This window comes from Lolium rigidum, chromosome 6 (genome assembly GCF_022539505.1).
Source record: "Lolium rigidum isolate FL_2022 chromosome 6, APGP_CSIRO_Lrig_0.1, whole genome shotgun sequence".
NCBI classification, from domain to species: domain Eukaryota; kingdom Viridiplantae; phylum Streptophyta; class Magnoliopsida; order Poales; family Poaceae; genus Lolium; species Lolium rigidum.
Window position 1 is genome coordinate 357,678,748 of NC_061513.1, and position 18,714 is coordinate 357,697,461.

The window sequence follows — 18,714 nt, forward strand, 5'->3', positions numbered from 1 at the left end:
CCTCGCCACTATGCCCGCGTGCCACCTTTCCAACCGAAGCCCGGCTCGCCGCGCCGCCGCTCGGATTGCCGGCGACCTCCCACCCAGCCCGTACGCCACCATCGTCTAGGCCTCCGGCGGAGTCACCGTCATCGCTGGACTCGCATTGGCGCATTGCCGGCCCCATCCTGATCGCGATTACGTTCCAGCCTTCCTGGTAATCCTCGAATCAGAACCCTTCCTTTTTTTTTGGAGCAAAAGAACCCTTCCTTATTACTCTTCCATTTCTTTCATTCCACAAAAAACGTCGCGTCTGTAAGTCATAACTTCCTCTGAAACCACAAGACGACCAAAACCATCTCGAATTTACAGGCTCGCGTACCCTGCACTCTTTGCTCTCTTCTTTTTCCTGCAATTTTCAACCAGAGGGCATGGCCGAGAACAAGAATGTCTCGTCAGTTTCGGCACGGGGACGCACACGCGCTCGGTGCCCGGCCGTTAGGTGCCATTGTTTGTTCTTGTGGCACAGCCATGCGATTCGCTCCTGAAAGCGACGACTCATGTTCTTGTGCGGATCCTGCACGCAATTCGTTTTCAGCTCCGAAAGTTCGTGCATGGCCTTGTGCTCTTGTGGACATGCGTCGCTGATCATTACAAAGAGATGCGTTTACTTACAAAAACTTGAATGGGACTGAGAGGACAGGTTAGCGAGAAGACTTGCACTTCTTGTTTGTTTTGTCTGACGGTGACCGTGATAGGAAGGCTGCTACACAACTGCCGTATCAGTTGTAGATGTTGAGTTCCAGCCATGCTTGAGCCTGATCACTAGAAAACCTGCAAACTCACTGCCTAGCTATATCGTGTTGATGGTGTCTGACTGTTTGGCTAGAGAAGCAGGATACTTTTGTGTTCTTGCTTCTGATGGCACAAACCATTAACAGTTTAGCATAACAATGTAACATCATTAATTTATTTCGGTAATTATCCATAAAAAATCCAAATTTGTGCTTTTTTGGGTAGACAGTCATTAGATTCAATCCCCTCATAGAGAAATTGATCTAAACCCCTCTCTATCCAAGGGTTTGGGCATCATCCCCACCGATCCAAACAGGAGTTAAATATGACCATGACATGCAAATTGAGCACATCCTATCGTGCCACGGATGATTCTCGACAGCGATCTCAGTTGTAGCTAATTCATTCTGCCAAGGTTTCAAGTGAAACTGGTAGAAGCTTCAGTTCTTGTGGCATGCCCTGCCCGCTTGGGCAGCCTTCCTTGCAAAATTAAATTAAATTAAAATTGCTTGCCTGTTGGGACACTGGGATCCTACTGAATCATCACCCGAGCATTTGCAGTGAACTAATCATCTTATCTACTACTTCCTACAGTAGGTGTTGCCTGAATGTTCTTTTCATTCCCCTGCTTTGGGATTCTGTCACCGGAACCTAGAGCCCACGCCAGGGTTACCTGCAGACAAGGCAAGATTCTTCCATTTGTCTCTAGAACTCTCTGTCCAACATTGCTATACTGGTCGGCGAAGTTCCGAGCGCCACAAGTCTGGAAGATCGATTTCCTTGGTTATCTTGCACGCATGACGCATATACGCCACAAAATACATGCTAGATGTACGGCGTCGAGTTGCGAATGTACGCTTTCATTATCAGGCACGTAGTGACTCTTTCGTTTTCAAGCTACCAGAAACCTTCTTATATATACGCATACATCAGTGAGATGGGCAAAGGCGTATCCTTGTGATTTTCAGAAGATCGCACACCAGGCAGTTTGAGTTCTGCTTGATTTTCAGCATTACATAGAACTGAAGAATAGGGGAGGTATATATTATCAGTCACTGACGATCGATAATGTCACACTGCAGAGTTTGCTCCAGTAAGATATTCTGCTTCTTCTTCTTAATTATGGTCAAGTAATCGTCAAAAAAAATTATGGTCAAGAACATTTCAGAACTGAAGAATAGCCGAGCTAGCTCAGCCTAGGAATCTAGGATGCTTTCTTGCTCTGCTTGCTTTTGTAGGTTAGCCCTGTTTTGGTTTGTTTCATGGCCATGCTAGCAAGTTTTGTTTTATTTCTCAGATTCTCTTACTCTATTAGTAGTAAATTTTGGCGTCCTTCTTCTGATACAGTACAACAAAATGACGTGCATCTCCATGTGTGTTGGAGAAACAGAGATTCAAGAGAGATCCTTGGAAGTTCTGTTGCGCACCTGCCACTAGCAATGTGATTGCTTCTCTGAATGATGCTTCGTATGCCTTGCAGATTTCCCGAGGTTGATGATGGAGGCCGGCGAATCGGCGCAAACGGCCGGTGGTCATGCCCCCGCCAGCCGCTCCGCCGAGGAGCAGGCCTTCAGCTTCAGGGTAAGTCTTGTAACGCCACCGGATTCTTTCTTCGTGTCGTCGATCAGACCACGAGGTTGAGCAGTTGCGTGCCGGTGTAGGAGCGGCACGGCCACCCGACCATAATGGCGTCGCCTGACTTGGATCCTGACTCGCCGTTCGACGCGTCTGCACTCCGCGTGGCGGCACACCCGCTCTCCATTAGCCTTCCGGCCTCGCCGTCCAGGTTCGACGTCGTCCGGACGGAGGCAGAATTCCCGCCGCGGCACGCCGCCGCCAATGTCATCGCCCCGGACGAGTCGTCGCGCATGCGGTCGCTCCCGCCGCGGCCGCCGCCGATGGTTTCCGTCGCGTTCGAGCGTGTGGAGAAGGTGATGTTCCGGTCCCAGCCCATCCCCGCCGCGGCCTCCGAGCTGCCGAACGCCGGGAACTCTGGGCAGTTCCTGGCGGTGGGCGACGACTCAATGAGCCGCGGGAGCGGGGCGCGCATGGGAATGGGAGGGATGAGCAAGACGCGGCGGGAGAGGGACACGAGCTACGACTCGTTCAAGACGTGGTCCGGGAAGCTGGAGAAGCAGCTGACCACGCACCTTCGCGGCGTCAGGCCGCCGCCGCAGCAGCAGCAGGAGGGGGAGCCCCAGGAAGAAGAAGACGATGCGGCGGCGACGAGCGGGCGTCCGTACTCGTCCATGACCACGCCCAGAGTCCAGCGCTTCTTCGCGGCGCTGGAAGGCCCCGAACTCGACAAGCTACGGGTACGGTACCTTGAGCAACAACTCGTTACTACATGGCTAATAAACACATTGATGGGACAGAGGACCTCACGTGTCGTGTTTGCTTTGCGGCGGCGCCGCCGCGTTGGTCGTCATCAGTCGTCGGAGGAGCTGGTGCTGCCGTCGGACAAGACGTGGCCGTTCCTGCTGCGGTTCCCGGTGTCGGCGTTCGGTATGTGCCTGGGCATGAGCAGCCAGGCCATCCTGTGGAAGAACATCGCGATCGCGGCGTCGACACGGTTCCTGCACATCACGCTCCGGACGAACCTGGTGCTGTGGTGCGTCTCGGTGGCGCTCATGTGCGTGGTGTCGGCGCTGTACGCCTGCAAGGTGGTGTTCTACTTCGAGGCGGTGCGGCGGGAGTACTACCACCCGATCCGCGTCAACTTCTTCTTCGCGCCGTGGATCGCGTGCCTGTTCCTGGCCATCGGCGTGCCGGAGCTGGTGATGGCGGAGAGCCTCCCAGGGTGGCTGTGGTACGTGCTGATGGCGCCCATCGTGTGCCTGGAGCTCAAGATCTACGGGCAGTGGATCTCCGGCGGGCAGAGGCGGCTGTCGCGGGTGGCGAACCCGTCGAACCATTTGTCCATCGTCGGCAACTTCGTTGGCGCGCTGCTGGGCGCCATCATGGGGCTGAGGGAGGGCCCCATCTTCTTCTTCGCCGTCGGGCTGGCGCACTACATCGTGCTGTTCGTGACGCTGTACCAGAGGTTGCCGACGAGCGAGACGCTGCCGAGGGACCTCCACCCGGTCTTCTTCCTCTTCGTGGCCGCGCCCAGCGTTGCATGCGTCGCCTGGGCGCGGATCACCGGCGAGTTCGGCTACGGCTCCCGCATCGCCTACTTCATCGCCATGTTCCTCTACGCCTCCCTGGTGCGTACGTAAGCTCAATGTATGTTCCATGGTCGATCGATCACTCGACGGTCGACGATGACTGGTGCTGCGTGTGTGTGCAGGCGGTACGGATCAACATGTTCAGGGGCTTCAGGTTCTCGCTGGCGTGGTGGGCGTACACGTTCCCGATGACGAGCGCGGCGATCGCGGCGATACGCTACTCGTCGGAGGTGAAGAACGCGTTCACGCAGGCTATGTGCATCGCGCTCACCGTGGTGGCCACGCTCACCGTGACGGCGCTCTTCCTCACCACGCTGCTGCACGCCGCCGTCCACCACGACCTCTTCCCGAACGACATCTCCATCGCCATCACGGAGCGCAGGCCCAAGCACACCATCGCCGAGCTGAACGAACTGCACAGCAACAAGGTCGGCGGCGCCGACGCCGCATGCAGAGACCTCGAGGCCGCCGCGATGACGGCATCCTAGATGTGCACGATCGATGTCCTATGAGTCTATGATGCTTGTTGTCTAGCCCAAACAGCAGGATCCACGGACCTACATAGGTAAGTTATTTTTGTTTAGTAACTCCGCGACCTTCAAGTGACACCGTCGTATATCGAAGGGAAGCGAAGACAACTCGAAATGCATGCAACTGTATGTGTAGGAGTGCCATCTACCACATATTATGCTTTGAGATGAGTGAGACTATTTGTCCTCTTTTTAACAAAACTAAAACATAATTGAAACAAATTTAAATAGTACTCCCTCCTTCACAGTTTATTAGGCGCGCGCGTACCCCTAGGTCATCAATTTAACCTATATAATTTAAATTATATATTACAAAAATTATATCATTAGAAAATAGAATATCTGAACTTTCTAATGATATAATTTTTATAACATATAACTAATGCTAACTTGATCAAATTTGTAACCTAGGGGTACGCGCGTGCCTTATAAACTGTGAGAGAGGGAGTAGTACAAAATGTTTCACCAATTGATGACATTTGTTAGACATTGCATATTTTATATTTAAACGATGAATACCTATTTAGGATTGGACTGCACCGCATCTAGGTTTCCGATAATGAGCCTACTCGTGTTCGAAACATAGACGGGTGAGGCTCAGTCAGATGACAAGGATGACGAGCAACGATGGATGGGTGGCCCTGGCGTGGCTGGTAATGGGGAGGAGGAGCATGATTCTAGCAGGTGGTCCAGCAGCGGCTACAGCTGTGTGAGCTCTTCGTGTGCAACCTGTCGTGCAAGTGCAGGGTCGATGAACAGCTTGAGCTCTCCGAACCATACGACATTGTCCTCTTCGTTGATGTACAAACCTACATTGACGGCGTTTGTCGACGAACATAATGCTTATTGATTTGGTACCTTATTCCGTACTAGTAAATGTGCACGTGCAATGCACGTCTCAATATCTATTAATACTAATTGCAATAATACATATTTATAAAATACAAAATCGCTCTTTTATAAGTAGTTTAGATAAAGGGTCGACACTCTTTTTTGATCTTTCATGTCATGCTGGTAAGATGTAACCGAGCCTCAATTACCTAATCAATTTGCATATATGTATATTCCTCCAGTAAACTATTTTTCTTGCTAAAATAAGTTGTGAAGAATTAGATTATTAAATTACCGTTTAATAGTACTTATTCGACAAAGCATATAGGACATACTTAAGTCACCACTCATTTGCTGCAAGTCCGCAAAGGCGCAAAGGTTTCTTTGCCAACAGATCATGCTGCCACGAAACCATCTGAGAGATATAACATCTATGAACGTAAATATTTTTCTATTCTGGAAATTTCTTCATCCTACAACTGCTACAAAAAACATGCATGGTCATCTTGGGTCCTATTCATATAGAGCGTACATGGTAGCTTCTACAAAGAGAATATGCAAACATCAGGACTCACATGCTTCAAGGAGGTACGATGGCCTTTAATGCAAGCAATGTAGTGAACAGAACAAGGTGTCAATGCTCAATGCAAGATTTTTATCATAAGGTAAAACTTTAGCAAGTTCATTTTCAGAAACTCTTCATGGGACAAAATGTAAAATCAAGATCTTTTCGCATTATCAAAGAACTCTGTTCAGTATGCAAAGATGTGGACATATCAGGTATGTCATTTGTGCACAATATAATATTTCTTTAGCTGTATATACTCTTTCAAAAAACAAACACTAAGATCAAATTCCACGCTAAAAATCTTTATATACCCTTCTTCCCAACTGACAAATTCCAACTGGGACAAGAATTGCAGAAACTGTAGTGCCATGCTCATTACGAACTATGCCATAATTGTTTGCCTGAATATATTCCCCATTTTCAAAATATTTCGGTTGGAAACTTGCAGCTGCTGGAGGGAGATAAAACATGCCAGGAGAGTAGGCTTAGGAAGGTGGGGTGTGTGGTGTAAACTTAACCGGTTGTTTGCTAATGCGAAAATATCCTTACAGTGAACCAAATTATCATTAGTTAAACTTGAGACCAACTGTACAAAAACTTGAGCATCAGCTATTCCTCTCCGTCGCTGCGTTGATTTTTTTGCTTCGGAAATCTGTTTGGTTTTGTATACTTCAGCAGTTTGACCATTACCAACCTTACAAATCAAACCCAACTGTAGCATATCCCTTCCTTTCACAATAGCATGCCAAGTTAGCAATGCACTTCGAGGACAGGTTGCCAAAAAAAATATATTACCATTGGGTTAGTATCATTCTGTCAGTACTCTTGCACAATGGTTATCCGGAGTAATCGATAATATCGATGCTTATTTTGCTAATATAGCATCATCCAAAATCTGCAACTCAAGAAAACCAGCCATCTGGTGCCATTTGAAACTGAGAGGTTCTCCTATATCTATATGGCTACCAAAGATTCAGATATGAATGTGAAATCAGTTTGAGTACATTACCACGCAATGCTACTTCTGAATGTGTTAGTATTAATTACCTGATGCTCACCACCAAACTCAACTGGGTTCTACAAAAAAAAACTGCAAAATTAGCCATTTTTTTCACTCTGCTGGAACAAACTCACACAAACAACAACAGTCAGTATAGCTGGAGTACATCTGCGGGTTCGCCAAAAAAAATCAACCGAGATATCACCACATATTTGAAACTACATGTTAAGTTAACTGAATTTCAAAATTTTACAGTTATGTGCCCCTTATGTGGATGTTGCGGTACCTGGCCGGCCTTCTGCGGCAAGTAGAAGATACAAACCGGGACTAATCAGAACATCCGGAGAAAAACAAAGAACCTATAAAATGTCTAACAATCTGCAAAGCCAGAGAGATGCGTCTCCAGTCGATTCAGAGATTAATTAAACAAATGATATTAACTGTTTTTTCATACACGCATATGTAAGCTCAATTTTGGTTGCCTAATCTTGGAGCACTTAACTGTCAGATGCAAGCTACTCAAATATAGCTGCATAGAAAAGGCAATCGGAATAGGTTGTTATTTCTAATCATGAAAGGAAAGGCTTCTGACAAATTAAAAAACGAAAGAACCTCCATTGGACACTCTGCAAATCCTTATCCGGCTGAGCCGATCAAAATTAGACATGGTGAATATGACTCGAACTGGCAGTTGCTTGCATGTTTGTTGTTAGCTATGTGATCTCTCGCCTTTTAGTCACTGCTTGATGAAAATATTAGAGATAAAGTGCATGACCCGTTTGACATATGCTGTGAATATGATATCCTGTAATAACGTTTCCTATTTAGAATGGCAGACACATATAAAGTAATTATGCATTACACGAATCTGAACTGTGAGTTGTAATAAAGTACAATAAAATATAATTCTTTAGAAGGATTCCTTCTTCAGGCCACGGTAAGAAAGAAACTGAAATCATTTGTAAAGAAAGCTTTAGAAAAATAGTACACTTCTTTCTTGCAAGAACAACCAGTGGAGTTACATGAAGGCATTCATGGGTATCATTATTGAGTATCTCATACTGTTCTCCCAAGTAAACCCTATAGTTGGAGCATGTCCTATTTTCAAATGCTTGTAATTGCAAATAGTAGTGGTCTAATATATATGATGAGCATAGCAAATCTAAAACAATCATTTAGTGAACTCAGATACTGATACTTACAATACCACTTCTTCCATACACCAAAGCAATCTGGAATATGATCTCATTGCACCTTGCATCTCAGTGTTATCTGAAAACAGGTAATGTCACAATAATAATAATAATAATAATAATAATAATAATAATAATAATAATAATAATAATAATCTCCATTGCATATGTCAACTCGGTAATTTTACTGTTTTTCTGAAACCTGTAGTCACATATCTAGTGCTCATTCCTAACACCTATACCAGCTTACTCCAAAGACAGAAATAGTTAAGTGTGACAAGAATGTAAAGTTTAGAAAACATATTGTTGCATTTCAATTTTATTTAGTACTAATGGTAATGCACTGAAAGTATTTTGACTTATGCAGCTCCAAATGTTTGAATATCGATTAAGCCGGACAGGCAATTGAGCAATCACTGTCGATGCATAGGTGTATATATACCTTGATAGTGCTAATCTGTCAAGCTGAGAAAAGAAGTAAAAGTACAAGATCCGATTTGTGCTAGCATCAATTCGAGTAAAATACAGTGTTCTAATTTAGAAACTTCTGTTCGGGTTACCCAAACTGGGGTCACCTTGCTGTTCATGCAAGCAAACTAAGATAGTTGTAAAAAAAGGCTACATGTTGAACCTACATGGTGATTTCCTGCAACATGGTGATGGTGCATTGCACTGATCGGTAAGTTTGACGTAATACAAAATTCACCCAAATGATGCTTGATTGGACGCCTGCAAGAAAACAATTGAATTCGTCAGGTGCAAAAGGAAGAAAACTAAGATCATGCATAAGTAATTCATCAGGCACGCACCTGTAAGATGCATGTACCAAGCGGAGATTCAGGCCACGGTGGCTCAGCTGCACCTTCACAGCATGAAGAGGATTGGGTCCAACTGTTGGAGGAGGTCGACAGCGGCAGGATGGCGGAGGACAACATAGGCGCCAGTCTTCTGAATAGTGCCTCTCCTGAATCCCGTTTCCTCCATCTTCTGCTTATGCCGCTCGATCAGCGCAAGGGGCCAGACGGTAAACTGCTTTCTGCCTGTGCGTGGCGCGGTGGCGGCAGTGTTCAGGCTAGGGTTCCGCCGTCGCTGTTGACTGCCGTAGGTTTCGCTGCATTGCCCTTTCAGCGGAGTCGACGAAGGACGGCGAAGAACTTGGGTTGCTGGCGATCTGAGGGGCTCGGGCGGCGAGAATATAGCGGGGGAGAAAGGAAAGAGGAATTGAGGGCTCGAGGCACCGAGAGGAAGCAGAACAAACCCTATTAGTGAAACCGTTTCTGCGAGTAATTGATGATAACCGATGATGAGTTGGTGGAGGCGCTCAACGCATTGGAGTGAGTTCATCCATTAGATTTACATGATCGACGGCTGAGATTGGTTGGATCTGCCTCTCTCTCCCTTTTTATATTAGTGGAGATGGAGATATAGAATTAACTCACATGTCTCATCATAAACAAGGCTAGCAACTCTCAAATCTCAATGGATGCTCATGCTCTGAACCTTGGATATTTCAGTTACCCAAAGAGAACCACCAATGAACAATGGGTGGGATTTATATCAAGTGCTTCACATTTTCATATTCCTGGTGGGATATGGTGTTTTCGCTTATAGGTCCAAGTGCACCTATTATAAAAATTGCAATTTAAAATTAATTTTAAAATGTTAAAATATTGTGAAAAAAATCCTTGGTGTACATCCGATCATGCCATGTTAGTACATAATAATTCATGGGGGAACGACATTTTTCAAGTCACAAAAAATGTCATTCTTTCCTGAAGCTTTATGTGCGGACATAGAATGAGCGAATGTACATCTAAATTAAAATTCCGACATTTTTTTATATTTTGAATATATTTTATTTATAATCGATGCATCTAGATCTATGAGCCAAAATGATTTTTCGACTCCTCGTGTTGCTATTTTAGTTCTCCGGGTCACTCTATATTAAAGGTATGTCCTACTATATTTGCGATGAAGTGGAGCACGTGTGATGGTAGTCCCATGTTTGGTGCGGGGTTTGATTGAGAGTTTGATTCCCCACTCCGTGCATTTAGTTTTAATTATTTATTCAAGCCACTAACAGGTGGGACCTGCATGTAAGGCAGCTCATAGTCTCAGTTCAACATATACATGGATCTTTTTGCAAAATTTTCAATGCCACATGTCACCTTCTCATTGCTTTTGTACCTATTTGCTCCCTCAACGCAAGTTTATGTACTGCATGCAGCTTTCACTCTTGCAAGTTGCTATATGAATTTGCGCCCACTCGACAAGTTATTGTATGTGGGATGCTTATACCTTATCAAACAATCGCATCAGGAGAAGTTTAATTACTCAAAGGTTGCTCGACTAGTTGCATTCTATCATGAGGACTACAATCACATATTCTCCACATTCTACTTGGCACACTCACACTATGAATTGAATCTCTCTACACCTAATCTTTCATCTATAGGAAACACCGTTTACTTCAACTCTATTTTTTATGTTATTTATTTTTATGCAGTGTTCAAATCTCTTTTCACAAATAATCCACATTCACCCCTTTTCACCTTAATACTTGCACACGTGCGACAAAAACACCCATAAAAGAGACTTGCCTAAACTCTTCGTTAGGATTGATATCTTTCACAAATTTATGATTTAACGAACATGCGTGCTAGGAAGTTTCAATAACCCCCCCCCCCCTAAAAAAAACTCGTATTATGAATACCAGTTCTTCATTGTCACGTTGTACCTAGCTATCCCTTCACCACCATACTTTTAAACCTGCACGCTCGACGGTGACTGGAAGTGGTGGAGCTTGTCTCGAATTGCATGAGGGCCAAAAAAAACATGTTTACTAGGCTATCTTATAGTAAGCACTGCCATCGATGACTGATATCGACATTGTAGGCTATGGTCTATCCTTCGACAAGAAGGGCCTATCGTTCTCCGCTTACGCGACAGCAGAAGCATTGTTAATTGCCGGTTTAGTGCTTCTCTAACGCTTCAACACACTGGAGATCAACACTTCGATGAAGGAGCATCCTCGTCGCAATATGCCAGCCGGAGGAGATGGCGCACCTAGCGAGTGACATGCATATATCGTCTGCACGGTATTCATATCAGACTTCGGCGGGTGCGACCGCGTTAGAGTCCTAACAGCGTACTAGCATGTCTTCCACTGAGGAGGTAGCACGGGAGAAACGATCTAGGCCCTTTGATGATGGCTACTAGCAACGTCAAAAAGATCTTGATACGTTGGGACTTCAAGTGCAGAGTGTTGTATCAGCAGAGTATCTTCCCCACAAGGGTGACTCGAGGGTTTATATCGACTCTCGGGGAACTGGACAAAGGGTATTCTCTTCTCCCTTCTTCTTGCTATCCTACAAGTAAAATAAAAGCCTTGTGTTCCCAACTCCACCATGTGGTTGTCAAGCCCAAGGTTTTGCGTAAGTAAATAAACACAAGTAAAAATAAAGCGAGTAAAACTAGATAAAATAAAGTAACTAAGTAAAAAATGTAAAGGGGTTGATTGTTTTTGGTGTTTTCGATGCAAATAAGAAAAGTAAATATTTTTGTATTTTAGGATTAGAATAGTGCAGCAAATAGAAAACAAGAGAAAAACAATATAAATTTGTTTCTTATTATAAAAAGTGGACCAAGGTTCATGGGTTCACTTGACTATTCTCTCTTTTAAGTTGTAGTGGATAAATAGTAATTCATCAATGAGATATGAGGATGCAAAATAATAATATGAATAAGATAAGCATTTATATGGGCATCTGATGCATGTAAAATGCATACATGAACTTTGTCATTTATCATATTGAATTCCCACATAATTGCAACATATATGATGATAATACCATGTTTTACATTGATTTATGGGGATTTACCAATTATCCCCTTTATTGTTTTATAACAGGAAAACCTTATTTTGTGTATTTTTCATTTTCAGAGACCTATACGGTGTCAAATTGAACTGGGAATTTTGGAGCGTCACTTTTCCATCGGGAGAAGCACCCTTTAGCTTTGGAGGAGGCCTAGATGGGGCCTCAGGTGGCGCGCCCAAACATTTAGGGCGCGACACCCAGGGTCTTTCGACCGCCGATCATCCAATCGACCTGATTCTTTCGCCCACCGACGTATTTTGACCTAAAAATCACTATATATATGGCCCCGAAGAGTTCTCGGGAGGAGAGCACCGCACAAACACAGAAACACGAAAACGGGAGAAGATTGGAGGGGGAAACTCTTTCGGGATCACCGCCGGAGGGATCTGCACCTTCTCCAACGTCTTCATCATCATCACCATGATCAAGGGAGAGTAGTCCACCTCTGGACTACGGGTTTCTGGCAGTAGCGTGATCTATTTCTATCATGTTCTTCATAGTTCTTAGTGTCATATGAGTTGCCTCACATGATTATGTCCATATTTGTAATACCTATGTGGTGGATCCTTATTCTATGATATTGTGCTATGAGATCTGATCATATTATGTGTAAGATGTATTGATATATGCATATTATGTACCCCGTTCTTAAGTATTTGTTCTGATCCAACATCTATGCAAGAGCGTGTGTGGGGTGATGTGTGTATTAGATGGAGTAGCATGGATTTAGTGATTGGATGGTGACAATATTTTCATGATCCATTATGGCTTTGCTTTTTTCCTTTTCTACCTCACTAGGGATAAAGTGAATGAATGTGCTATGTTCGTCACCTGATAGTAGTGATGATCTTGTTTGTTCAAGGTAGCATATTTGATATCTGTTCTGCGAGTGTTCTAGTTTGCTAGTACTGCGTTTAGCTCTTGGTTTTCCACTCGTATTTTGTTCAGAGCTGGTTAGTTTTCTTTATTCGTGTATGATTAGCTCTCCGGTATTTATCGATTATTATCTATGAGAGTTGCTTTATATAAGTTGATTGGTGTTGGAGACGAGTAAAATGTTTCATGTTTATAGTGATGCAAAAAAGAAGCTTGTCTAGACTGTGGCATAGACTTTGGCATGTCATGTTGGATGTTATTCTTATTATATGCTTAGTATTTATTGCTGTAGCATGACTTATCTCAAATAGATGAGAGTGCATAATGTTTTATTGAAAGAATCATGCGTTGTTTCCATCATACAAAGCATAATATTGTGGTATTCTCCTTTGATACTTTATTGGGTTGACTTGGCACATGTTTACACCATATTATGACTACAAACCAGTCAACTAAAGCCTCTATGATCATTTAGTTTTTGACTTGTAATATCACTTTATGCTTTGATTAATAATGTTTTGTCGTTATGCATGATTATGGCCATTATTGCTCTCTTAGTTGGTCACTCCCAGTCTTTTGCTAGCCTTCGCCTGTACTGAGTATGAGCTCTACTCGTGCATCCAACCACCAAAAACCAAAGTTTGCCAATTGTATCCACCATATCTACCTACTAGCATCATTTCTATTCCAAGTATATTTATCATGTTTTTATTTATCTTTCAAACTAAATTTTGTCATGAGAAAATTAGTTAGTAAAGTTCTCACGAACTTGATGGCACATTTACTTTCTTGCAATTAATAAACTTGAGCCATTGTGACTATCTTATGAAGATTATATGCTTGCAAATTACGAGTTCGGAGTTAGCACAACCATGCTTTCATGGGGCACAATTTCAACATTGCACTTATTCCTATTTAGTTGATATCCTGTTCTTTTGTTCAACAAGGCGGGGCTAGATGCGACCGACGGGGATGTGGAGGCTATCTTAGCTAAGGCAGGTCGTCTCCCAAGGTACTTGTCCACTGGTCGTCGTGGCGATGACTATGTGCATTCTTTTAGATTATATAAACCTATCGCTTTTTTATGTAGTTTCTACACACGTCCTATCTAAATTTGCTTTGTTGTTCCATTACCGTGCTGTCATTTTGTCACTATATTCTTACTGTTCTTACTAGGTATCGTACTCTGTTTTGATTTGGATGTCCGTTTACCAAATTATATGATTACGTGTGCCGTGTGCTCTATTTTTCAAGTTGCTACTCAATACTTTTTGTAATAATTTCATTGTCAAAAAGAAGGCTATTTCGATTACACTGCACGAAAGGAGCTTCTTCTTATGAACTTGGTTGTGCCAAAAGTGAGCTATTTGAGCTGTTTTAGCACGCTGTTGCTGTCGCTGTCTTCTCCTCACAGTAAAATGAAGGTATTCCTGATGTTATCTTTTTTTCCAAACCTTGTTATATTCTACTCACTAATACTTTATTCGAAACTGTAGTGTCTCCCATAATTAATATAATATGATCCTTATGAATAGACACCTCGACACATCTTCTGCTTGCTCATGGCTCTAATTGCACAGAAGAATCATAATGTTCTGAAAGATAGTTGTTCCCTTAGCTAACCCTGCGGGTGGCTGGAAAATGGGAATTTTATCGTTGCCTTGCTATAGTGTTCTATAACCCCTGAGTTTGAAAGCCTTTCAAATGGTGGGCCTCCTCTCTCTGAAGATCATCTTCTGCCTCATGGTGTGCCTCTCTTTTACTCCTTTGCTATATGCTGACATATTTTATTTACATGTATTCTCCTCTTCCCTTTCTAGAAATATTTTTCTTATCTCTATCAGTTTTTCAGGAAGAATCCTATTTCGGTGAAAATGAACAAAATTGGTAGCTTTTCAAGGGTCAAAACACCTTTGTTATGTACTTGCTGAAGTCCGGTGCAACCAAAAATATCCAAATAGCGATTTTATAGCTGTGTGAGTTTTATTTATTTCATTCTACCTACTGGCAATTACAAAAAGAATCATCTCCTGTTGCTATTTTTTATTAGTAATACCTAGCTTGTTACATGTCCCTTTTTTTGGCTTTCAAACATATCATGTTTATTGTTAATGTTAGATCTGTAATACTCACATTGTTGTATCATTGTTATCATATTAGTTCTCATGTTCTAGTCGATGATAAATTGTGTTATATTCTATCTTCGTGTTAACTTGTATATAATCATTCTCTAACTTTTTGAAACAAAAGAATTCTATCTCGGTGACATTGCCCAAAAGAAGCCGCGTGTTCAGAAAATAGTGGTTCTTTGCTGCATGTGGAAGCTAGTCTCCGAAGTCGCTGCCACCATGGTACGCTTATTTTTTGTTGGCAGGATCTTCACTTGAGGCTTGTCCATAAGACATAGTCCTGTGTGGAAGCACATTGCTTGCACATTTGATTTGCTCTTGTGGACACTCATTTGTCTCTTGTAGATCTTCACTTGAGGCTTATCCATACGTCGAAGACTTGTGCAACCAAAAATATCAAAATTAGTTATTCATAGCCATGTAATTTTTTTTGCATTTGCACTAAACCAATGGGTGCTAGCTATGCAATTCTATCCTCTTGCTATTTTTTATTATTATATCTACCAGTTATCCTCACCTTTTTATCAATACATTTGCAACCTAGGTCTATTTCAGTGACACCGTACGAAATCAGCCAGATAATAGAGGCAACCACAACTGCATAGATAGTAGCCGAGGAGTCTTCACAGTCGTGTAGTTGCTAGCATCACAGTAAGTTTTCATGTTCAAATGATATGCTTATTGTATTTAGATGATACTCAAATAGTTTCACTTCTAGTTTATGACGTATATCCTTTTTTTTGAAATAAATTCAGTCTTGACTTTGTCTCAACTCTTCTGTTAATAGGTGATGATACTATCTGGTGAAGGATTCAGCTCTTTCTCAGCTCTGTTTGAATATTAATTTACAATTTAGTGACAATGTAGTAGCTGAAGGGATCGTATAGCAGGTACATTTTATTTTCTTTCTGTATTACAGCTTCTAGCTTTTTACACTTCACATCCTCTTGTTTTGAAATTTGTTCTTACCTTTTATCAACTCTTTTGTTATGTCCAAGATGCTGATACTAAACAGAACTATTTCGGTGACACTGCACAAAATCTGGTTATGCTGGGCTAGCACTAGTAGCTTAGCCTGTGCGCTGACTGCCGACGAGAGGACTTGACTGGTGTTTGGGACACATGATTCTAAATAACATTCCAGATCCATTCAAATCTTCTGTCACGCTTAGCCTGTGCGCTGACTGGTGACAAGAGGACTTGACTGGTGCAGTTTATATTGTTTCTAGATTACGGGCTGCTAGCTTTATAATTCACATCCTGTTGTTTTGAAATTTGTTCTTACCTTTTCTCAACTCTTTTGTTATGTCCAAGATGCTGATACTGAACAGAACTATTTTGGTGACACTGCACAAAATCTGGTTAGCTTTTTACACTTCACATCCTCTTGTTTTCAAATTTGTTCTTACCTTTTATCAACTCTTTTGTTCTGTCCAATATGGTGATACAAAACAGAATAATTTCGGTGACACTACACAAAATCTGGTTATGTTGTGCTACTAGCAGCTTAGCCTATCCGCTGACTGGCGACGAGAAGACTTGACTGGTGTTTGGGACGCATGATTCTGTATAAATCTGTCTAGATGCATACAAATGCTCGGTCTCGTTCAGCTTTTCATCTTTGAACATTAATATATATTTTGGCTAATAGTGTAGTAGCTGAAGGGGTTGTATAGCAGGTACAATTTTTATTGTTTCGGTATTACGTGCTGCTAGCTTTTCACTTCACGTCATGTTGTTTTGAAATTTGTTCTTACCTTTTCTCTACTCTTTTGTTATGTCCAAGCTGCTGATACTGATACTAAAATAGAACTATTTCGGTGACACTGCACAAAATCTGGCTATGATGGTCATCCATGATGTCTGTGCTATGCTAGCTCTAGCCGTGGTGATGTAATCTCCACGGGAACGGACGATGACGTATGACTTTTCTTCTGTTAACTTTCACTTGACTTCTTTCATTGAGATTCTATTAATCTAGCTTCCATTTTTTGTATTTGTTTATTCATGTACTTTTCTTCTTCAGATTGTTGTATCGTTCAAGCTGCTGATACAGAAACTATTTTGGTGACACTGCACAAAATCTGGCTATGCTGGTCCGCCACTCGCTAGGTGCTATATATACTAGCTCCAGCCGTGGTGATGTTATCTTCAAGGGAACAAACGATGATGTATAAATTTTCTTCTGCTAACTTTCACTTGACTTCTTTCATTGAGATTCTGTTAATCTAGTTTCCATTTTTTAATATTTTGTTTATTCATGTACGTTTTTTCTTCAGATTGTTGTATCATCCAAGCTGCTGATACTAAAAATATTTCGGTGACACTGCACAAAATATGGTTATACTCTGCTAGCCCTAGTAGCTTAGCCTATGCGCTGACTGGCGATGAGAGGACTTGCTGGTGTTTGGGACGCATGATTCTGAATAAATCTGCCCAGATCCATTCAAATCCTTGGACTCACTTAGCTGAAGGGGTCGTATAGGAGTAACAGTTTATATTGTTTCTGTATTATGTGCTGCTAGCTTTACACTTCATGTCCTGTTGTTTTGAAATTTGTTCTTACCTTTTCTATACTCTTTTGTTATGTCCAAGCTGCTGATACTGATACTGAAACAGAAATATTTCGGTGACACTGCACAAAATCTGGCTATGCTGGTCATCCATGATGTCTGTGCTATGCTAGCTCTAGCCGTGGTGATGTAATCTTCACGGAAACGGACGATGATGTATGAATTTTCTTCTATTAACTTTCACTTGACTTCTTTCATTGAGATTCTGTTAATCTAGCTTCCATTTTTTTCTATTTATTTATTTATTTATTCATGTACTTTTTTTCTTCAGATTGTTGTATCGTTCAAGCTGCTGATACTAAAACTATTTCGGTGACACTGCACAAAAGGCAATGCTGGTTAGCCACCCCTTGGGCCCTATAGTATCTCTAGCTGTGGTTATATAATCTTAAGTTGAACGGACGATGATGTATGTCTTTCCTTCTGTTAACATTCACTTGACTTCTTTCATTAAAATTCTGCTAATCTGGATTTCATTGTTTGATATTTGTTTATTAATGTATTTATTTCATCAGATTGTTGTAACGCCCAAACTGATTATACGTTGTGATAAAGGTAGACATGGAATCGGTTGGTGTCATCTCTGAAAAGCTGTTGTGCCTGAGAAGGAAAGAATCCTTTGGCATCTGCTCTGGAAACCTATTGTCCATGAGAAAGAATCGGTTGGTTCCATCTCTGAAAATCCGATGTCCAGGTCTTATGTATAATTATGTTAAGTTTTGTTGATTGTAGCTAAGAACCATGTTGTTCCACTGAATTTTGCTGCAATTATGTTGGTCGTCTCTTCTTTAATTCTTGTTGCATGTGGTCTAAATCCATTGTTATTCAGTTTTGGAGTAGTTTTTCTTAGCTCATGAATTAGTGTTGGATTCAAAGAATTCCTTTGTGATTTGGAGAACCAATTTGTTTGTCATCATTTGGGGTTGGAATACAATATTTCTTTTGTCATTCAGAGATTTATTAATTGCATTTCATTTTAAATGTAATGATGTATGCCAAACAACGACCTTTTTAGGCGCTTAAGAGGAGGAGATAAAGGAAACTAATACGTCTTCAGGAAGAGTCTACAATTACAACAGAGCCTCCAATTCAAGCGCTTGTTTGGCTAGCAAACATGGTTCCGATTCTCTGGCCGCAAGCCCAATTCTAGCGAAGCGCGCGCATGTCGGAGATTTTTGCATCGCCCCCTTTTATT

At 42.3% G+C, this 18,714-nt stretch overlaps 1 protein-coding gene across 1 annotated transcript; it reads left to right on the plus strand.

Annotated features, from left to right (window-relative positions):
• Positions 1-2,301: 2,301 nt before the first annotated feature.
• LOC124665008 (S-type anion channel SLAH2-like) lies at positions 2,302-4,429 on the plus strand (the record flags this gene model as incomplete). Its single annotated transcript, XM_047202407.1, has 4 exons — positions 2,302-2,355; positions 2,436-3,089; positions 3,207-3,980; positions 4,064-4,429. Coding segments are annotated over 4 exons (1,848 nt in total), but the record flags the coding sequence as incomplete, so codon positions are not given.
• Between the last annotated feature and the right edge of the window lie 14,285 nt (positions 4,430-18,714).